At 35.6% G+C, this 21365-nt stretch overlaps 2 protein-coding genes across 2 annotated transcripts; one reads left to right on the top strand and one right to left on the bottom strand.

Moving 5' to 3' along the window:
* Nucleotides 1–7492: 7492 nt before the first annotated feature.
* On the top strand, nt 7493–9498 carry LOC100259155 (transcription factor bHLH96). Its single transcript, XM_002285697.5, has 3 exons — nt 7493–8304; nt 8509–8895; nt 9003–9498. Exons 1-3 carry the CDS (start codon nt 7855–7857, stop codon nt 9096–9098), a joined length of 933 nt encoding a protein of 310 aa, XP_002285733.2. The 5' UTR covers nt 7493–7854; the 3' UTR covers nt 9099–9498.
* Nucleotides 9499–16398: 6900 nt separating this feature from the next.
* On the bottom strand, nt 16399–18638 carry LOC100854240 (RING-H2 finger protein ATL54). The gene has a single exon (XM_003634369.4). The coding sequence runs from the start codon at nt 18165–18167 to the stop codon at nt 16953–16955; it is 1215 nt and encodes a 404-aa protein (XP_003634417.1). The 5' UTR covers nt 18168–18638; the 3' UTR covers nt 16399–16952.
* Nucleotides 18639–21365: the final 2727 nt, after the last annotated feature.

Below are 21365 nucleotides of genomic sequence, written 5' to 3'. Positions count from 1 at the left end.
TCATCGATGGCTGAATGGCCTTTTGGAGGCTCCAACAAGGAGAATAAGAAATGAACTAAATAAAGGCCATCCCATATAAGCTAACGTGGCAATCTTATCTTATGAGTTGCTAATCCCTCTGCAATCTCGTTTTGGGGTGTGTTGAACTAGGCTGCTAGTTCTGGCCTAACTAGAGTAGAGGTCAAACCACCCAAAAAAGTTCAGAGCTTTGGGCTTGGCGGCCCAATAATTAAGGGGTTGAAGTCCAATCTCACTCAAGTTTCCGTTAGAATGGACTTCTCAAGCCTGAATCGAAAGAAACTAAAGAAATTCGAAAGCGGAAAGATAGCTGCTTCGATTTTTAGAGTCGTAAAATGCCTAACCCACTCCGCTCTCCCAGGCTCGAACATAAGATCCAATTTGAAAATGATTTTGCAAGAGTTAAAAGCATTTTATGATGTTTGCAAACTTTATATCAGATGTTTGTCAAATTTTTAAAAATCACTTAAAAGATTTAAATTATGTTTGATTTCGTGTTAAGGAAAAAATAATATATATTTTTTAAATATTTGATTATCTTATAATTAAAACTGCTTTAAAACAAATATATTTTGAAATTATTATTAATTTTTATATAAATGAGTTAAAATAAGTTAAATGATTTTGAAGTAATAAATAAAAATAATTTATTGATTTTAAAATTTTAAAATATTTTATTTTAGTTTTTTTTTCTACTTTTTTTTTCCTTATATTTTCTGTTAAATTTTTTGAAAATTGAATATAAAAATCATTAAATAATTCTTTAAAAATAATTTTTAATTACAAATTAAAAGAAGCATAAGATTTAATCATAATCATTTTCAACTAGGGAAAATTGTATCTTGCCCAATTGGGCCCAGAATAATTGGAGAATTATGTTTTGGGCCCAATTGGGCCCAGAAATTAACCAAAAATCCATATATCATGCATATTTAAGCTCAAAACCTAAATAAAGTGTGAAAAATGGATAAAAAATTTTCATATAAAATTTAATGGATAATCAATGAATGAAATTTAATTCTTTTTATTATTTTCATATAAAAAATAATACTAAACAAGGTTTTCAATTTTTATTTTTAAAAATAGTTTTCATTTTTTAATTAATTTTTCTTTCAAAAAAAATAAAAAATATAAATCATATTACCATTTTTTTATAAATTATCTTTTAAAATAGTTTTTGAACTTAATTTTTCTTTATTTATAATTTAAAATAGAAAATAATATTGATTTTCAATTATTTATATAAAAAAAAGTTTTAAAAAACAATAAAAAATCCAAATGATTAAAATAAAATTATTATGGTTGTATGAATAATGGTATAATAAAGACTGAAAAGTCAATGGATATTTTGATTTTTTGATATCATATATTTTTTTCATCAATTATGTAAGTTATAAGGACCGAACTTTAATTTTTGGGCCCATCACAATTGTCGTTGTCCCTATAATAATTTCCTTTCCTATGCTAACCTATTCCACTATAGAAAAAGGGACAAGCCAATTCTAAGTACAAGCGATGCTAGGAACAACGGTAGCGTCAATGACTAGGTGTGCTGCAACCTAGGGATCACTGGGCTATTCCTTCGCACCATAAGGAGGGATTGGAGGAGGGTTGGTTTGCCTAAGAAAAGAAAGCAAACCCTCTCATGGACAGTTTGCTACAAAAGTAATCTTGAAAAAAAAATAAAAATAAAATAAAATCTTAATTTAGATTATTTTCAACATATTTTTCAAACTAATAATTAGTGATTGTGATTTTAACTATAAGATTAAAACTATAATTATTAACTATGATTTTAGTTATAAATTTAAAACCTTGCTACTAATCAATATTTTAACAAAATAAAAATAAAAATAATATATGATGCTACTAAATGGGAATTTGGTAAACTAATTTAATAACTTAATAATTTAATTTAAGTAATTAAAATAAATTAAGTATGTTTAGTAAAATAACTTATTGGTACGATTTAAAGTAAAAAATAACTTTAAATAATAAGAAAGAAAAACAATTAACTTACTTTTATATCATAATATTTATTTTACCATTTTATTTTTACTTATATTATTTCTATGATTTTCTATCATTCGACCTCTTTTATATTAATTATAATTTATAAGAATAAATATATCAATTTGATTATTTATAATTAATTTTATTAAATAATTTTAATACTTAAAACAAAAATTAAATAATAAGTTTTAAATCAATAAATTAAATATAATTTAATTTAAAATCAATTTAACACTTCCTAAATCGAATAATATTTTTAAAAATAATATATTATTATTATTTAAAAAAACCGGATTAATTTGATTGCAAATACTATTCTAGCGGTCCTAATGGGGAAGGCATAGGGCCGCCCATAGGATTGGTCAGGCCCATCTAAACCTGAACGGTTTGTCATGGGAAGGATGCTTCAAATGCATCAGAAACCGCGACAGCCCTTCGTCTGAAAGCCGTCCCCATGAACTTTTAACTGAAATTTGGTTAATGAGAATGTTCTAATTTTCGCCTTGTGTTATTCAATATCATTTTATTAAACTGAATTTTTGGTCATGTTTGAATATGACAGGCATGATTGGGAAACGGTCAATTGATGAGAGGCCTGACCAAGATTTACTTTCACCCTTAAAGGAGATTGAATTGCAGGCATAATTAAATCAGTCGACCTGCGAATGGGGGCATCTCGATCGGTGGAATTATTTGCTTTATAAGTTCTGCATAACAGTCAGTTGTCTGCCCATGGGATGCCGGCATGAGTCTGTTGACATGTCTCTTGGGGAACTCAAATAATCACTCGTCAGCCAGACGCATCCTGTAATTCATTCTGTATGCCAACATATGGTAGGTTGGTTCTACTTTCACTTTCACTTTCACTTTTCACTTTCACCTTGACCCACCATGCTCATATGTGATAATTTCTTGATTTAATCACGTCATACTATAAACCAACTCTGGAATCTAGATTCTTGGGCAATTAATGGTATCATGTTTGAATGGTTGGAAAGAAAATCCTGAGGATCTAATTGCTCTATACCCTATGATTCGTAGAGAAAAGAAAAATTATAATGAATTGTTCTCAACAGTTTGAATAATAATTGATGTGATGAAGAGATGTAATAATTGTTTAAGAAATGGAAGAAAGAGCATTTAATTTGGAAGACAATTCATAACCATAAAAGGGTGATGAGCCCCCGGTTTCCAATTCCAAAACCGGTTTTGGGAGTGCCGCGGTTTCATGCTAGAACATTGAGTGGGGGCTTACAAGTTACAATGGCGTATACGGGCGGAAATCCCCGACTGGGTATTTGTCTCAGCGAATCTGACGAATCCAGATGCTCCATGCAAAAACTTTTGGCCTTTTCATCGTCTTCTCTCACCTTTCACACCTTCTCTGTTTTTTTCTAGCTCCAGTTATCGATGTGTCACATGAATCCACTGCAGGATAAGTCTCATGAATTCATAGCGCGATTGAATTGGGGTATGGATAAAAGCTCAACTATATGGGACCTTTGGAATTCACGCATATCAATTGAACATGTGGGTGCTGAGTCAAAAATAACTTTTGATTTAACTTTTTAATCATTGGAGAAGTGGATGCATAAAATTTTTTTAACTAAACGAAAATTATATTTTATGCAAAACACTGCATGTTGAATTGACGCAGAGATTTATCACAAGTGTCCTCTCCTTAGAATGTCTTTTACAACGAAAATCTGTGTTAAATTCAACTGGTGGGCAGTAAGTAACAAGAAAATGCCAAGAAGATGGAGGATGACTGATGTTTCAGATTTAGGAAGTGATGGGCGCACACACCATGTTTTTAGTAAATATATAGAAAGGCAGATGGTGGCAATAGCAGGCCTCAGGTTTTGGCAAAGTAATTTTTTTAGTCCAAATAAGAATGACGGTCCAGGGTGGTTTTGATTTAGGTTCAATGCACTTCTCTGGGGCCTGTCGAACCCATATTTCCACGCAATCATAGATAATCACAACATGACGCCTTCATAGTAGTATTATTGTCGGAATCTGATCACAAGCTCGCTCTCTCTCACACACACGCGCGCGCGCATACATCCAGACAAGAATGTTCTCTCTCTATCTCCATTGTCCAGCATCTATATGCATTGAGAATTTGAGGGATATAGAAAGTTGTGAACAGTAGCTTCATTAGCACGACTGATTGGTCTATACACCATGGAATGGTAAATGTGTAGTCCTCAGCTTCCCATACCAATAGTCATGAATTTGATAATGAAGCTTTCACTGTACAGCAGTTGCTTGCCTAGAAAATGCAACAATGCATCATTTCTACTTCTCAGGACTTTTTAACTCTTTTCCTAAATGACATGCATTTTGTTTTTAGGGTAAGGCAAGGTTTCCATATTATACGGCCAGTTGCTTACTTTCTTTTTTTTTTGTTTGTTTTTTTGTTTTTTTTGTTTTTGGCTAATGTTAAAAAAGTTGTTGAGTGGGTCGTACCCATATAAGCAGAGCCACTGAATTTCTCTTAATCTAATGCCACTATCATATTTGTTTGTTGAGATTTAATTGGCAAAATATTGTTTAACTGTTATTTTCTTCATTTATTATCAAGCTTTGTCCCATTCTAGGCAACCTTATGTGCCTAAAGTTAGCTCTTAACCTTGTTTAGAAGTAGGTGTTAAACAAATTACAATGTGAGCTAATTGTATCTATATATATATATGTATATATAGAAACCAAGTCCACAACGGAGCGCCACAGAACCATAAATATAATTATTAAATTAAACAAGGTTGAATGGCCATAACAGGCCAAGAGCATCATCTGCTCATCACGACAGCCGTGTTGGGAGGGTATCAGCTCCCTCTCAATTGTCATCAATTTAAGAAATTGAGTGCAATTTGTTTTAATCAATATGCGTGGCACATCAGGGCACGCTCTGGTCTCCCTGTAACAATTTCCTCAAATGAAGGGAACGTTAAAAGACAAAGTTTGAAGAATCTTATTCATCACCGAGGCATCATAATTATGTGGGATCACAATTAAAATATTTCTGTCAATAATTTTGTTCCTCATTAAAAAACTAAACACCTTACATATCAAGATGTTCTTAAGAATGAATGGAATCACCTATTTGGGTGATACTTAATCTGATGAAGAGCCCGATCTCAACATATATACAGACAGGAAATCTGAATTTGGGTTCAAATCCAGTAAAAGAGGTCCGGATGAATTAAAACTGAGCTCACTTAGAAGTCCACTCACATGCTTTGAAGGGGACTTCAATTTTACATTTAACCTTGCCGTTTCTTACTAATTCGGTGGATGGTAACAGGGGGGTTGTGTCAGACGAAGTTCAATGCAGCCAACTTGCATGACCGATGAAGTTTGACCCTAACAACTATGATGATCATCTTGTGTGGCTGACAGCTTATATGACTAGCAAAGTTCGCCCTAGTAATCTTAGATGGAGTTGGAATGGAGGTTGGTGTTATTATTGATTTGATCTTCATTCTCGGTATTTGTTATATAATTGACAAAACGTGATCGTAAGTTTTTTTGGTTAATAAGGTATATAAATTTAGGGCATCTACCAATTGGAATTGTCAGGCTCTATACTCATCTCATCGCCATGCCAAATTGCAACTTAAAAAATCAGCTTCCCAGAAATTGAGGTGGCCAGTCCATGTCTTATTGAACAAGTCAAACCCAGTTTTCGTAATAGGGTTGTAGCTATTGAATAAGCTAAATGTACTCTTAAATCCATGTTTTGAAGCACATAGTACATCTACGTATAGGCAGACTAGCCATTACATGGCGCCCACATGGGGGGTTCGGCGTCTTTGATCTATTCAACCGTAGTTTACGCTGGGATCACATGCCATGAAAAAAGACAGATTATTAGCCTCATAAAATCTGGATTAGTCTTGGTGTTTTGCTAGGTATGAGTTGTGAAATTAAGGACCCTATTGCTATAACTTGATTCCATGAGAGACAAGTCCTATCTTAGACATGGAAGGTTAAGGTCGGGTCTGGTGTTTGCATCTCCCTCGACAAAAAACCCTATCTAGATCCCTTAAACCCTCCATGCCTTGGACCGGATTATGACAAAAAAAAAAGGGATTGAACCCAAAATATCCGTCTCCAAACCCCTTTTAAGGAAATAGGGCCGGACTGAGCAGTGGCCAACTGCTTCCGATTGGTCCACATTTTTTTCCATCGATATGCTTGAAAATGAAATAAACATACATGAACTATGATTGAGCAAGTTGGCTTCAGGGAACTATTAAACTACATTGTCAATTTATAAAAGGCGGAGCATTCAAACGGAGTATCAAAGTAGGGCCATCGAGAGTGTTCAACACGATACATAAGCGTACCATGACACTCGACACAGGAACTTGATTATAACATTTTTCCTAACAACTTATAATATATGAAACGGGGTTCCGTGCTTTGAGAAGAAAATACTCACGAAAGAAGACAACGGGATTAAAGAAATAACACCATCCAAGTTGCATTTGCTTAAAGCCTTGATCGGTCATCGAATCTCTTAAACTACAGTTTTTCTGATACATTCAAAAGGATGCCAGTTGGGATTTGGATTTTCCGTCCTACTTAAATTCTTGTTGAATAAAAGATTATAAGTTGCTACTAGGTTCTTGAAAGGAAGTTGCAAAAATTAATAAAAAAACAAAGTACCACGGTGCAAATGATATTCCATAGAAGGAGAAACCGAGAAAGAGAAAGCAAGAAACCTTAGAGAATGTTATTGAGATGGGTTAATATTAAAATGCAAAAGTAATTAAAGAACAGGAAGAGGACAGTAGTCTTGACTCTTGGGAAAGGAAGTAAGACAAATAGTCCTCATGGTAGATTATTACAGAGAGGTTCTGTTTCTGTGGTCACATGGAATCCCTGTACATGTCCGATGCCTCAGTGAAGCTGTGTTTGCTTCTCTCTCTCTCTCTCTCAGACAGTCAGACCTTCCCTAGACCCTCTGAATTGTTAGTCCACTAACATACTAAAGTATAAACAAAAAACAGAAACTTCTCATTTTACTTCAAATAAATTTAATTAATCATTTCTTTTATTTAATTTTAACCAAAATTAAAAAGAGGCTCAGATAAATATAATAAATTCATTCTATGAGAGAAAACAAGAAAGACTAGAAAAAGAAAGAATAACATTGCATGACAGGTATAGCGTAAAAGGATCAGGGCACTCCTATTTTTAATAACGCAAACGCAGAGGTAGGCATAGTGAGACGAATTGGCCTTTTACCTTGGAGGACAGAAGTGGGATGAGAAGGGGTTCTGACAAGGGATAAGACTGTCCTTGTATAAGGAGTAGTGCCCAGTTGATGGAAAAAGCAGGCTGATAGCCTTTTTCTCTGGACAAAGGCTTAGTGGCCTTCGTTTATAGGTTTTACCTTTAAGCCCCAAGTCTTACTTGAGGGCACTAACGTTCAATAGTGTTTTATTTGTTGCTTCTCAGTAATGACCTATTAGGCTATAGCCTATTACAGATATACAAAGGTCACCACCCCAAACGAGAAGCTCAATGAGATCGAAGCGAGTGTCGCCTATATTACCATCTCACGTGCAACATACTGTAGCTACTCTTGATTAGCATCTTTAAAAGCTCTCAACTTTCTTCATTGGGATGAGAAAAGGGTGAGTTTGTTTGGTCTTTTGGGTAATGTTGTGCTTCAGTTCTTTGGTGTGAGCTTGTGTGCTACCGGCCTATAGCTAGCTTATGCCTTCCGGCCAAGACACTGACTGAGGAAATAAGGGAGCGAAGCAACGAGGAAGTGTGTTTGAGTGACAGTAAGAGAGAGAAAAAGAGATGGCCTTAGAAGCTGTAGTTTTCCCAACATTAGATCCATTCAGTTATGGCTGCAAGGGAGGCGGATGGAGCTATGACTTTGATCTACAAGAAGAAGATAAAGCTCTTCTTGGGATTCTCGGCAATAACACAGAGCCAGGCTCCCATGGAAATTGGGACTCCTCATCTCCTTCGGTGATGCAAAATGCGATGGAGTGGGATCATAATTCTTCGCCCGAGGCATGCACAGGCGATCAATCTCTTGCCGGCGTGTTCCCTCCGACTGAAGAGCCTCCATCCACTTCCACAACAGGTCGGCGCAAGAGACGACGCACCAAAAGCTGCAAGAACAAAGAAGAAGTGGAGAATCAAAGGATGACCCACATTGCAGTGGAGCGCAACCGCCGGAAACAGATGAATGAGTATCTCGCCGTGCTCCGATCTTTGATGCCGCCTTCTTACACTCAAAGGGTACCATCACTTTGGGCTCTAGCAACCAATTCCATTCTTGATTCTCCTTGTATCTATGTCGGACATATTGCCAAACACCTACCTGGGACAGGGTGTCTTCTTCTCAATTCACAAAAAAAAAGGAAAAATAAAAAAGTATATTTATAGTATATACGTTGATCATCGCACTGCAAATACCCTAATTATGAAAATTTTCTTTTTCAGGGAGATCAAGCATCAATCATTGGAGGCGCCATTAATTTCGTGAAGGAGCTGGAGCAGCTACTGCAGTCCCTGGAGGCCGAGAAGAGCAGTAAGCAACAAACCAACAATTCGGTCTCTTCCCCCTTTTCCAATTTCTTCACGTTCCCGCAGTACTCAACTCGTGCAACACACTGCACCAAAGACTCTATGATGGGTGACAACCGGTGGGCTGTGGCCGACATAGAAGTCACCATGGTGGAGAGCCACGCCAATATAAAGATACTTTCTAAAAGAAAAACTAAACAGCTCTTGAAGATAGTGGCCGGGTTTCAGAGTCTTAGCCTCACCATTCTCCACCTTAATGTTACTACATTTGATCAAATGGTGCTATATTCACTCAGTGTGAAGGTTAGTTCATACAGTCAATTAGGCCCTTATTCTCCATTAATATCTTCCAGTCCTCTCCCCTCTTTTGGCTAGCAAATTAATATATAGTATCCGTTTTCATCCGGCAGGTTGAGGAGGAGTGCCAGCTGACTACAGTCGATGAAATCGCGGCAGCCGTTAATCAGATGCTAAGAAGAATTCAAGAAGCTGCTGCTTTGAATTGAGCTAATGACATCAGTAATTGGAGTTATAATCTGCCTCTGAGAGGATGGATTCCTTTTCATCTTACCTTTTTGTTTTCTAAGTATTTGAAGAGAAGCCTGTATGCAACATATTTGCCATTTTTAGTGCATGTTCCCCTGTTGGATATGGACTATAGTTTGAAGGTGAAAGGAGCTCATGTACTGCCTAGAACCCGTGAGGAACATGCTCCACATGTACGCGGAATTGAGAATCCAATTCACGAGGTTTGCAGACCACATGGCTCTTGTAGCCAAAAGCTCCAAACTAAGCCATCCTACCATGCACAGTGTGTTATATATATATAAAGGACTTGTATGGGGAGACGGGTTGGTTGGATTTTTCTAGTGCAATATTATTTTCTTGCAGTCCTGAAAATGTTTATTTTGACCTGTAGCGTATCAGCTTATTCCAACACACAAATCTTCATATTTTGTCATCATCATCCTTATAGGAAGTTATAGAGGTGATCCAGCCCTGACATTTTATTTTTTCCTTCATGTTTTGGTTGATAAAGGTGATCCTACCTCCATTTTGGAGGTGCTGAATTGTTAATTATAATGCTTTCTTTCTTTTTGTGATTCAGTGATGTGAATGTCTCATCTTTTACCTTCTTTTTAAAAATAAAAAGTAATAACAGGGGATCATAGGAATTAGGATTTGTCATTTAATGTGTTAAAAAGGCCAGTAAGACTCTTTCCTGGCTCTCGGAAAATTTGAGAGAAAAAAATAGAAATAAAGAGTAATTTTTTTTTATATAAATATTAAGTTAAAATATATAAATTTTTATTAATTTTAATTATATCTTTTTCTTTATATATATAATTTTTTTTTACAGTATATCGTTTTTTTTTATATACTATTTTTCTGAACCAAACATGATACAGAGAAAATGCCTTCTTTTCTGGCAAGAAACCAAAAAGTTTGTAAACAAATAATTTGATAATATCATTGAAGACCATTGTAATCAAATAAAAAAAAATTGCTTATTTTTCTCTTTTTAAAAGACTTCAGATAAGAAATCCTCCAATGGCTGAAACCTGCCAGTTACATCTATTTTCTACCATGGAATTGATCAGTAAAGGAGGTGCACTTCATTTGTGGATTTCACTTGGCTGATGTATCATTTGATTTCATTCAAAAACAGTACTCAGAATGAAGTAGGGTGTGATGATGCCTTTACTCATCTAGCCAGTACGTGTCGCTAGTATTAGTAATGGCATTCAACTTCAGGACCAGAGTCTAAGGATTACGTACAGATGAATATGAGCCAGCTGAAGTTAGTTTGCTTATATGATTATATAGGGAAAAACCTAGTTTCTTTAGCTATACAGGGCACACCGATCAAGTACTGAGTTTTCTGATCTTCCGTCATATTAGTGTACTGAAATGTTTTGTCCGGTACTAATGTATTGTCTTTCTTTCCAAAGGTATTTTCTCCTGTAGAGACGGGTATTGCGTTGCCCATGCTCTTTGACAGTGTTTGATAAAACAAAAATTTTAACTGAATTTCATGTGTTATTGACTCTCTAACCTCAAAAGAAAAAAAATATAAACTGTAGACATCATTTCAGCATCTATATGATATTCAACTCATACTCTTCAAGTATCAAACTATTTTTTGGTTGGTGTGGGATTATGGGTTCACATGTTGCCCATATGAACATATACTGATCAAATCACAAGAGCCAGAATATTGTATTCGTGTTATTTCAAATAATTTTCAGGTCGGTGCCAGATTAGGCATGAATCATAAGCAGATATATAATAAGAGCTAGCATGGAAATATACAAAGTGGAGTGGAGAGAAGGCTCTATATATAAAGAGACAATGTTCAAAACCACCAGGGCTACTAAGTAGTATAGTACTTGATGTGATCATCAAATTAACTAGAAAACCATCCATTAATATTCTTTGAACAGTAGAGCAATTAGTAAAGTAGAGTCGGCTGATCAAGTCATATGATTGATTTGTCCAATATATTCACATGATGGATGGACCTTATCTTATGAAAAAGCATGATGGGCGGATGCAAGTAAAACAAGGAAGCTGAAAGTAGACATGTAATCAACGGGCTTATCCCAAGCTGCTCCCCAGTCACAGTACCAGGCTCCTTCCGGGAAGATGCAAGATGTTACTTGCTAATAATGTTTTCCTCTTTCCTTGAAGAAGGCAAACCAAAGTTACAAAAGAGAAACATTGGGGGTTGAAAATAATTGGCTTTTCACAACCCCTAGGATATCTGTGGGCACCACCGGTTTCAGAAGTAGTGCGCTTCCAAATCAGTGGCATTTCTTTTTGGTCTACAGAGGCTTTGATGATTATACCTCTCATATCAAATATATATCGATATTCTCTAACATCTCTGAGTTGTTGATTCTTTTCCTGTCTTCTCCGCAATTATACATGTTGTAAGGAAAAGATGCAATCAATTGGCATTTGGCAATTGGCAATTGGCATCGTAGGTGGTGGACGAAAGATAAAAGAGATGGATGGGATGGGATGCCGCCTTGGCATGGTACATAATCATGCTTCTTTCTGGACTTAACTATTCTATAACGAAGTACTCATTGTCTTTTGTTTCAAAATGATGAAAACCCCATCCCACTAGAAAGGTCAACCATGGGTCTGCTTGCACGTTAATCCTTCTCCAAATTTTGATCCTTACTCCAAAAGATTTGCTTTGTTACTTAAATTGTCAACTCACATCCCTCGTCTATATATTTTTATAATCTACATACCCACATTCTTCCCTTTATGTTCAGAAAAATCCTCCTTTCTTTGTTGTTAGGACGTATAGTTATGAAAAATTAATTAATGAGTTTTCTCTTTACTTTATAAGGTTCTTACTACTTACTAGGGTGTCACATCTCCATCACTCGTATTTCTATCCTAATCCCATCTTATAATAATTCCACCGCATCCACGCCCTGCATAACAAATAATTGAATATGATCGGGTCCTATTGACCAGGTTTTATGGCAGATGCATGGGTGGCTGAATGATGATGGCCATGACTCCCAGTAAGATGCGCGCCTCTTTGAATGTACGTTTGACTGAAGGGTGAGTACATTTTTAACCTATGCATGAATGATTCGCAGAGTTAATCAACCCCATTAAAATTAAAATTAAAAAAAAAACACCACACCTGTACAATTAAAAGATCCATTAGATTTTTGTTCCCACTTTAGGGAAAAAGGAGAGCTACAAAAGCCAGCTATAGGAGGTGAAAGAAGAGGCCCCAAGACTATGAACACCTTCGGAAGAGCCAAGCCTTGTATTCATTGATGTTCACAATGCAATAAAAGGATGAATATTTTATGTATAGTCCATACGCCTTTTAGGGGTCCCATATTTTGATGATGAGCTACTGTGACCAACACAGTAACTCCTGAGGAGGAGGAGATTATCAAATATATATATATATTGTTTAGTGGGTGGAAGAGGAAAGGAAAAAGGAGGGAGGAGATACTTTCACGTGTTGGGAGGAAGCACGGTCACAGACTCACAGGTGGTGGCTAAGTGGGAGTCTCAGGTGGGCGAGCCATAAAGTTTCATCAGTGAATGATTGCAGTTCCAATCATTCTTATTTTGAAAACTATAATAATATATAAATACCCTCCCAACAGAGGGTATGATGTTGCCACGTCAATACGTACAGCATGTTATCCTGTTTGTTACCCTTTTTTATTTTATTTTAATGGAAATTACTATTACCTATTTTGTTTGGTTGAATTCCCACTCCCATAATGCGTTTGTGAATGTGGGTGTTGACTCATCTTGTGAAATTAAAATTGCCCAAAAAATATATGATTAGCTACCTCCAATCAAAATATCACATTTACATGCATAAGCCATAATTGCACCTTGCTGATGCTTTAAATTCAATTCAATAAAAAAAAAAAACAAACAAACTTGGGTTTATTCAAGAATAATATTAGTATGAAGAGAATTTGATTTAAACTATTTTTATTCTAAGAGGTAAAATTAAGTACACTAATTTTCTAATTATTATTTCATTGAACATTTAGTGATATTTATATTTATTAGACCGTCATATATTATCTACTAATTTAAGTGAATGATAACTTCTTATAAACAAAAGATACGTTTTTTGAATTTATATGATTATGTATTTGAGAAGACGGAAATTGTTTTATATTCTTATCAACACAGTTATGAAGAGTTTGTATCAGCTTGTAAGACCATAATGAGAATTCTGTATTATAGTCATCTCAAGTAATGAGAAAAAATTAATAAAAATAAAAGAGAAATTTGATTTTATGATAAATTTTTACATTAGAAATAATTTCTTTTGCCCACCCTAGAGAGAAGTGCATAGGTGGTGTGTGGGTGTGGGTGTGGGTGGTTTTTTTTAAATCTTATATAAAATTGATTTTAAAAAGTCCAAACATTTCTTTCTCCCTTGGTCGGTTTTATAGATGAGGTTAGTTGAAAATATAAAGTAGATCAGATGCCGTGGCCAGTTCTTCTCAGTGTCACATCCTTTTAAGAGTTTGCAGTTAACAAATTGAACTTGTCTACAATACATCCCATCCCATGTGAAGGAAAAAAAACAAATGGGTTATGAGCAGGCTCTCACAACTTGAGTCTTATTAAATCCACGCCCAATAACAAAATATAATGACTTATAACAATCCATATGAACTAGCTCCCTCTAGTGGTATATATTCTAAAACAAAATTTTTCCTTAACCTTAATTATTCAAAACCTGTCTTTTTATACCATTATTAATTAGTTAGTTGTTTAGATTTCATGCCACTAATATTTAATGATATATATATATATATTTTTTATTTTTGTGTGTGATTAAAGAAGGGGCCGGCCGCCATCATCTTCCACCGAAGTGGTTTGATTGAAAACTAAATTAGTAATTAGAAATAAGTGGTTTTAATACCTAGTTTGTTGATCCAGTTCAAACCTAGACATGTGACAGAGGTAGGTGGGGGACTTGATGTATCCCATGACTTGCTCAGCTCATATTAAAAAGAGTGGATACGTGGGTCTGACCATCTTCCCCCATGGCCATGGATCTAACCCCCACCTACTCGGACGGGCTTATTAGATGCGTGATTGATATTTAAAATCAACCTTTTGTATGTAATTTCATGCAAATTGGAAGTTAATTGAGGTGTTTTAATTTTTTTATTTTTAAAGGAAAGTAAATCGAGATTGATGATATAGATTTTCAAGTCCTAGTTTTTTTTCCTTGTTAATTAAATGTGAGAGGTTTTCTCATAAATCTCAAAAAAATACCTTAACTGTAAAAATTTATATTCCTTTTTTCTTATGACATGAGAATATTATTTTCTAGGTGACTAAATTATTCATGCCACCCATTTCTTTAGCCTGTTTTATCTAATATACTTATGTTTGATTTTACAAAATATTAAGAAAATAAAAAAATATTAAAAAAATAATTATTTTATATTTGAGTAGGCTATAAAGAAAATCAATTATATTAAAGAAAATTAAAGTAATATATAAAAAATAATTAAATAATTTTAAATTTATTTTTACCTTTTCTTTTAATTTTTTATATTATTCCTTTAAATTTTTTGAGAACCGTATATAACCTTTTAAAAAAAAAATTAAGAAGGGTAAACTAGTGGGGGCAATTGGGTATGTCCAACTCTTTTTTTTTTCTTTTATTTATTTATTTATTGAGATCATTTGAAATTAGAAAAGAGTAGAGAAAAAGTAGTAACAAATAATTAAAAATAAGTTTTACTCCCAAATTATTTTTTAGCATTTTTTTTTCTAATTTTCCCAAGAGAGTTATTCTCTAATTTCTTAGTAATAAATATATAGCTACCTATCATATCAACATTAACACTCGATGTATTTAGGTATGTGATACGAAATTAGATTTGTTGGGTTATTTTTATCATGTGGTTATGCATTTATTAAAGTTTATTGAAATCCGTGAATAAATATGAAGAAAAAATAAATAAAATATATAATCTTTTATTCAACGAATAAATCTTTTTTTCAAACATAAGCGTTATCGGCACAAGCGAGACATGTTAGGTATGCACCATTTCAACTGTGCGGCATGTGAAGCATGTAAATTGCGACAAAACAAAACTGGCAGCACGTGACAAAACACAATGATTAAACCATCCATGGCCCATACACTGGCCCAACTCTTTTGTCCACTCAGTTGGGCCTGCGGACGGCAATTATTGACCCAACCCATCAGCCCTCTCTAACCCGTCCCGCCATAATTGAAGGGTTGGCCTCTCGTTCCAACTCAACCTAACTAAAAATTCAACTTTAACCCAATAGTTTCCCTGAGTTATTTAATAATTTATGGCAGCTACTTTTGCTAATATTAAATTGAAATATGGGAAGAAAAAAAAAAAAAAATACACCAGAAGATTCTGGCGGAGGTCTTTTCAACAGGCTGGACCCTTTTTGAATAAAAGGGTTAAATTTTTGGATTGGATTTATTATCCAAGTCTTTCCCTGGGCCTAGACTTGTAAATTTATTGATTTGACATGGAGAGGGGATGTATACATGGATTATCGCAAATGCCGCAGGCGAGACCGTGAGAGTATGCTGTCACTAACTGGCCCACGTCTGTAAAGCCTTTTAAGGCGTTGGGCTCATTGAAATTGTATCAACATCCAACCATCCGATTCACACGAGTAAAAAGGCCTAAAATATATCATGTATTTTAATAAACATGTGTTTGTTTTTTGTTAAGAGAATATGATTAGAAAAAAATTCATAAGGTTGCTCGTATAGAAATGAGTGCCATGGGGAGCCGTGGCGCAGCGGTAATGGAAAAGATGTCTTGGAAAAAAATAATTGTGAAGACATAGTTTACAAACAAAATAATTGATTGCTTGGATGGTAAAACAAGAAACCCAATTGCACTACAATATTTGGGTGAGGGTTTGGTAGTTGACACATCTACGATATTTTATGAAAATTTCCAAGCAAATGGGGGGTTTCCTGTTTCCACACTGATCTTCAACCATAGGGAAAAGATGAATTTGTAGACACAATGGAATGATGTATATAACTAACCTGTCTCCGCCCCCATTCTGGATTCCATTGAAGCAAACGTCACTCTTCTCTAGCGGCTGCTGATCTTAATGAGGGGATTGCAAGTGATGGCTGAGAATAAAATGTAAACCCATTTTGGTGAAGTATGGTGTCATTGGTCTCTTCCTTTGTCTATTTCACGGCATATTGACAGTGAACTATGAGAGTATCACACTTATGTACGAGGATTTATTTTGGCAAGCTCTATCTGAAGAAATAGAAACATCTTACTTTCATGTTTCAAACCAGTTTCATTTCCACCAGTACATGATATGAAAGCTAAAGCAATTACTAGAACTGGAGATTTATATCTCAAGAGACCAATATCTAAAGTTCCATGATCACTGGATTGAGAGCGAAAAGGAATCAACTCTGTATTTACATTCCTTGCATAACATTTAATAAGAAAAAAACATAGATGACTTCTTGGGTGCAAAATTTGATACCTTTCTTTCCGAGGCATTCACCAATCCTGCATTTCGTTCTTTGTGATCCAGAAACTTATTTGAGTTCTCCCCCAGAACTGGAAACTGGAGTTCATCGTACCATCCTTTATTCTTCAAAATCAACTTCCTTCCCAAGTTCATGCCTTTTTTCTTATGTTCCTACACATTTCAGCATCTTATGACTTTTGTTATATACGCAGGTTTTACAAACTACGAACAGAATCATGGGACTCCCGCGGGCTTATAGAGAGTGCCTGAGACGTTGCTGCATTGAAGGCATTTCACCCAGCCCTAAACTATCATATAAGGATAAAGCTTCACAAAGGAAGAATTGCATTGGTGCTCCGGTTATGTCTAGGTAAGAAAAATCTCCCTCCGCATGAATTTGACCTTTTCATTGAAATAGGGCCTTTATGCAAACACTGCGCAATGGAAGGACTCCCCATCTGTCTGAAGGTGCTTGTATATGCAACATCCCTCTTTGGAACGCTACCTGAATCAAATTTTCGCCCATCCATAGTCTCATCAACCCAATTCCCTTTGGATTCATCTGCGTGAAATTTAGCCAAACCAAAAAAGATAGTTGCAGCTGAAGAAGAATCCATAGAGACAGACCTCCTCACTGGTTGTATCTCACTATCCACGACATGATTATTAGCAGAATTGCCATTTACCTCAAGAACAACATCCCCATTGGAGTTCACACCCTCCTTTGAAGTTCTTTCGTCATCCAGAATCTGTAATTCGCCTGTACCCCCTCTCCCAACCGTACTTTCATAAACCCCCCTACTCCTCACCAGATTGTTATCCAATTCAGTATCGTTACTAGAATTCTCCATCTGGGTCTGTTCATTTGGACCCAAACTACGAGAATTTTGATCATTTGATTCCAGAGGAGGGTTGACAATGTCAGAGATAATACGTGCACGACATAAGGGACAATTGGTGTGTGAGCTCAACCATGTATCTATACAAGGGATGTGAAAAGCATGGTTACACTTGGGTAGCAACCGAAGAGTTTCATCTTCCTGAAATTCACTCAGACAAACCGAACACTCGGTCCCTTCAATCAAGCCCTCACCTCTTTTATACTTGCAGACGGTAATTGAATTAATGATCGCTTGTTGCAGACCAGCGGTGGTGATAAACCAGATGGGATGGTCGATTGCCGGGCCTCGATTCTCATCAAGAAACTCTTCGTCTCTGCCGTCTGATTCAGATGGTGGAGAGCGATTTCTTCTTCTCCAACCACAACAGTACTTGACTATGATGGCGTTGAAACAGACTAGAAGGAAGAAGCCCGCTAGTAAGGCAACTGTGATGATCACGTAGGGTGAGATGTTGGGGGAATCATTCTGATCAAGGGTGGAGAGAGTTGGTGGACGTGGGGATGCTGGTGGTGGGGGGGGAATCAAGGAGTCTGGATAAATGTAGCAGTTGTAAGGACATGTCGAGTCACAGAAATCTAGACAGTCCACACTCTGATTCGTTGCGGTTTGCGTCGGGAAGAGCTTTCTATGCTTCATCGCCATTAAAGAACCATGGAGAGAAGAAAGCACAGAGAGAGATTTGTTAACTTTTGTGTGAAGAGAAAGAGAAAGAGAAGAGAAGCAAGGGAGACGTTGGGTCCATCGACATTACCCTTGGACAAGAGACCATGCTGGGGATTGGAGAAGGGGTTGATTATTCTGTACTTGTTTTTCTTTGTTTCGGTTGATCCCAATAAGAATCATTTCTCTTTCGAGTTTGGTTGGGGGATTTGATGTGTTTGTTTTGTATGCCTAGTAAAGAAGGTTTGTGGTCTCTTTCGCTTTTCAACCACTCCCCGCCCTGCTCTGGTCCTCGAGATGGAGTGAAGAGGCACTCTGTGATTTAGGTTGCTCATTTTAGGCTTTAGCCTTCTCAGCCCGGATATGCATTTGATTTTTTCTTCATTTTTTAGCAATAATCATCTTATGAAATTCTTCTTTCTAAGCTTCCTCTCCTCCATGAAAATGGGCAATCTTGTCTGAGCCTATATCAAATCTAATATTTTTCTCGTATGTGCTCACTCTTCTATGATTTACTTGACTCTAATTCTGTGACAAATCAAATATGTTTTTATCATGGACCTCCCAAAATGCCCTGCCAGAGGGGCGTATTAAAGACAGGCGAAGGATCCAAAGTTGTTTAATGAAGGCACAATTGTCTATTGACCTTCCACCTCCTACCATAAATTTGCTAGCCAATTTGTCCACTCAAGAGGTCCCTTTACATTCGTCTCTCTTTTTGAAATCCCAAAGTTCTTTTTCTTTTTCTGCAAAATTTTGAGACCAATTCTGTATCTGAAAGTAACCTGCAAGCCATTCTAGACGTCCCTCTCATCCATAGATTTCTTACCAGGCATGACAGTGAGCATTTCAATGCATTTCAATTTGTATTCAACATGATAAGATTGGTTCTATATTCGGTTTGAAAATTATTGGATTTACTAATCAGATTACGGAAGAATAAGAGACTAAACCCTCATTTAAGCAATGTAAATGGTATCTTTCCCCACTTGCTGGAGGTATTGCTATTCTTTTCCTCGCCTATAAGGGATATGAAAAGAAACAGAGGATTGTGCAATGGGATTATAGTCCTGCATCATTTGGTACGAAGTCCAAATCATGGCCATATCATACATTTTCTTTGGTAGGTGCGCAGCAAATACATGACTCTACCAAAAGGGGTCACATTCACAGGGGTTGTCTGTATCTATCAATTGAAATAAACCTCCTATCTGCCATAGCCTATCCCACATCCAGCTTTACGCTGGCCCATACAGTGGTGTGTACCTCCCACTGCTGGAATGCCTGTTGAATGCTAACAAGAACGTTTAAGAATGTTTAGCAGATGAGAAATGAGTTGTGTGAGTGTTTAGCTAGGTTGGCAATTCCGGACAAAATTTCTAAGTGTCCCTTAACTCAGCTTTTTTATTCCTATTCGGACTACTTGACTTTGAAGACTAAGACTTTGCTGAGAGGCCGAGGTATGTAGTCGAGTGTGGAGTGATTGAGTGTGAATCAACCCGGTTTTTAATCTTTAAATGTGTTAGAAAGTTGGGAAAAATGGTTTTTGGTGTAAGGATTTCATTTCTCTGTTTCTGGATCGATCCAAGTGTAGGGGTGGATCTATCCAACTAATGTTTTTTTATCAAATCTCAGCCATTAGATTAAGGGTTTCTTTTTACACTTTAAAAACCAATCTTATCTCATTTTCTAAGTAGAGAGACTGCAGAAAATGGGTGAGAGCAGCCACACTCCAAGGGTTCTTCATTTTCTCATTTTTGCTTTCCCAAGATGGGGTTTTTGATTGCAAAGAAAATCCACTTCTCTTAATGTTTTCAAAACTGTTTTCAATGGATTTTCTTGAGCAATAAATGGGTTGATTCATTCCTTCATTCACATCTAAATCTCTCATTCTATTTGGGTTTGTGCAAAAACCCATTTTCTTCTTGTGTGGATTCAAGAAGAGGCCGAGATTGAGCTTGGTGCGGACTCTAAGTGTGCTCCAAAAGGAGAGGCTGAAAATGAAGGTACTAGTCAAGTATTCCGGGAAGGATTGGTTGGCTTGAGTTAGGTAAAACCTTGTACTCAGTTTTTATTCTTCATAGTGGAGTTTTCAATCGGTGATAGGCTCGTGGTTTTTTATCTCTTCGGAGGTTTTCCACGTTAAAAATCTAGTGTTCATTGTCTCTTTCTCTCACTCTATATTTTGATTTATTTTTGAGGAGTGTTGAAGCATTTGCATGTGTTTTGCATTTATAAATTGTTGGGAATGTGTTGATGCATACATTATTGCTTGTGGATGTTTTGCTTTGTTGAAAAGTTATTGGAAGAAAAATTTCTTGACATTAAGATAGTCTAAGGTTAGGTAATCTTTATTGGGAGAATTTTTAAATTATTCTACAACACCTATTCACCCCCCTCTAGGTGTAGTTCATTATTGAGATTCACATTTTCAAGTTGCCTTCTCTCCTCTTACTTTTTAAAAAAGTTTCATAGATGATTTTTTGAAAAACATTTAAGTTATATTTGGTTTTTAAAAAATTTGAAGAAAAATGCAAAGAAAATAAAATATAAAGGAAAAGTAGAATGAAGGAAAAAATAAACAAAAATAAAAACTAGATTAAAAGTCAATAAATTATTTTTATTTATTACTTTAAATTTATTTTATTTATTTTAACTTATCCATATAAAGATTAAATAATTTAAATATATATAAAATTTTAATTAATTTTAATTATATTTGATTTTTTATAGGATAACCAAATATGAAAAAATCATTTTATTTTTTTATTTTTTTTCTTTTTTTCGGAACCAAACACAACCTTATAAAAAAATTATTTCAATTAAAAATACCTTAAATAGAAATACTTTGTATATCCCATGATGCTAGCTAGACTTTTTAATGCAAGGTTGAAAAATGTTAGGCATTTGACCAGGAAATTGCAGCAAACATTACCCTTATCCTTTCCGTTTGTAATCGTGGATTTCAATGGATGAATAGTAGGATTCAAAGGGCTACCAAATTAAGTTAGTGGCTCACGGCAACTGGTAGAATGGATCAAGTAATCTACACCACCTTCTCGTTTTGATTTTAAGGTGTCCCAAACACAAAAACTACCGGAGACTTTTGACATGGGAGCAGGTGTTACACGTTGGCAGAGCTTCTCATGTCCTTTTATGCCCGCTGAAGCCTAGGTGGAA

Source organism: Vitis vinifera, chromosome 18 (assembly GCF_030704535.1).
Source record: "Vitis vinifera cultivar Pinot Noir 40024 chromosome 18, ASM3070453v1".
In the NCBI taxonomy this organism is placed as follows: Eukaryota; Viridiplantae; Streptophyta; class Magnoliopsida; order Vitales; family Vitaceae; genus Vitis; species Vitis vinifera.
Note: the sequence above shows the minus strand (reverse complement) of the source record. Positions and strands in the feature narration are given on the sequence as shown.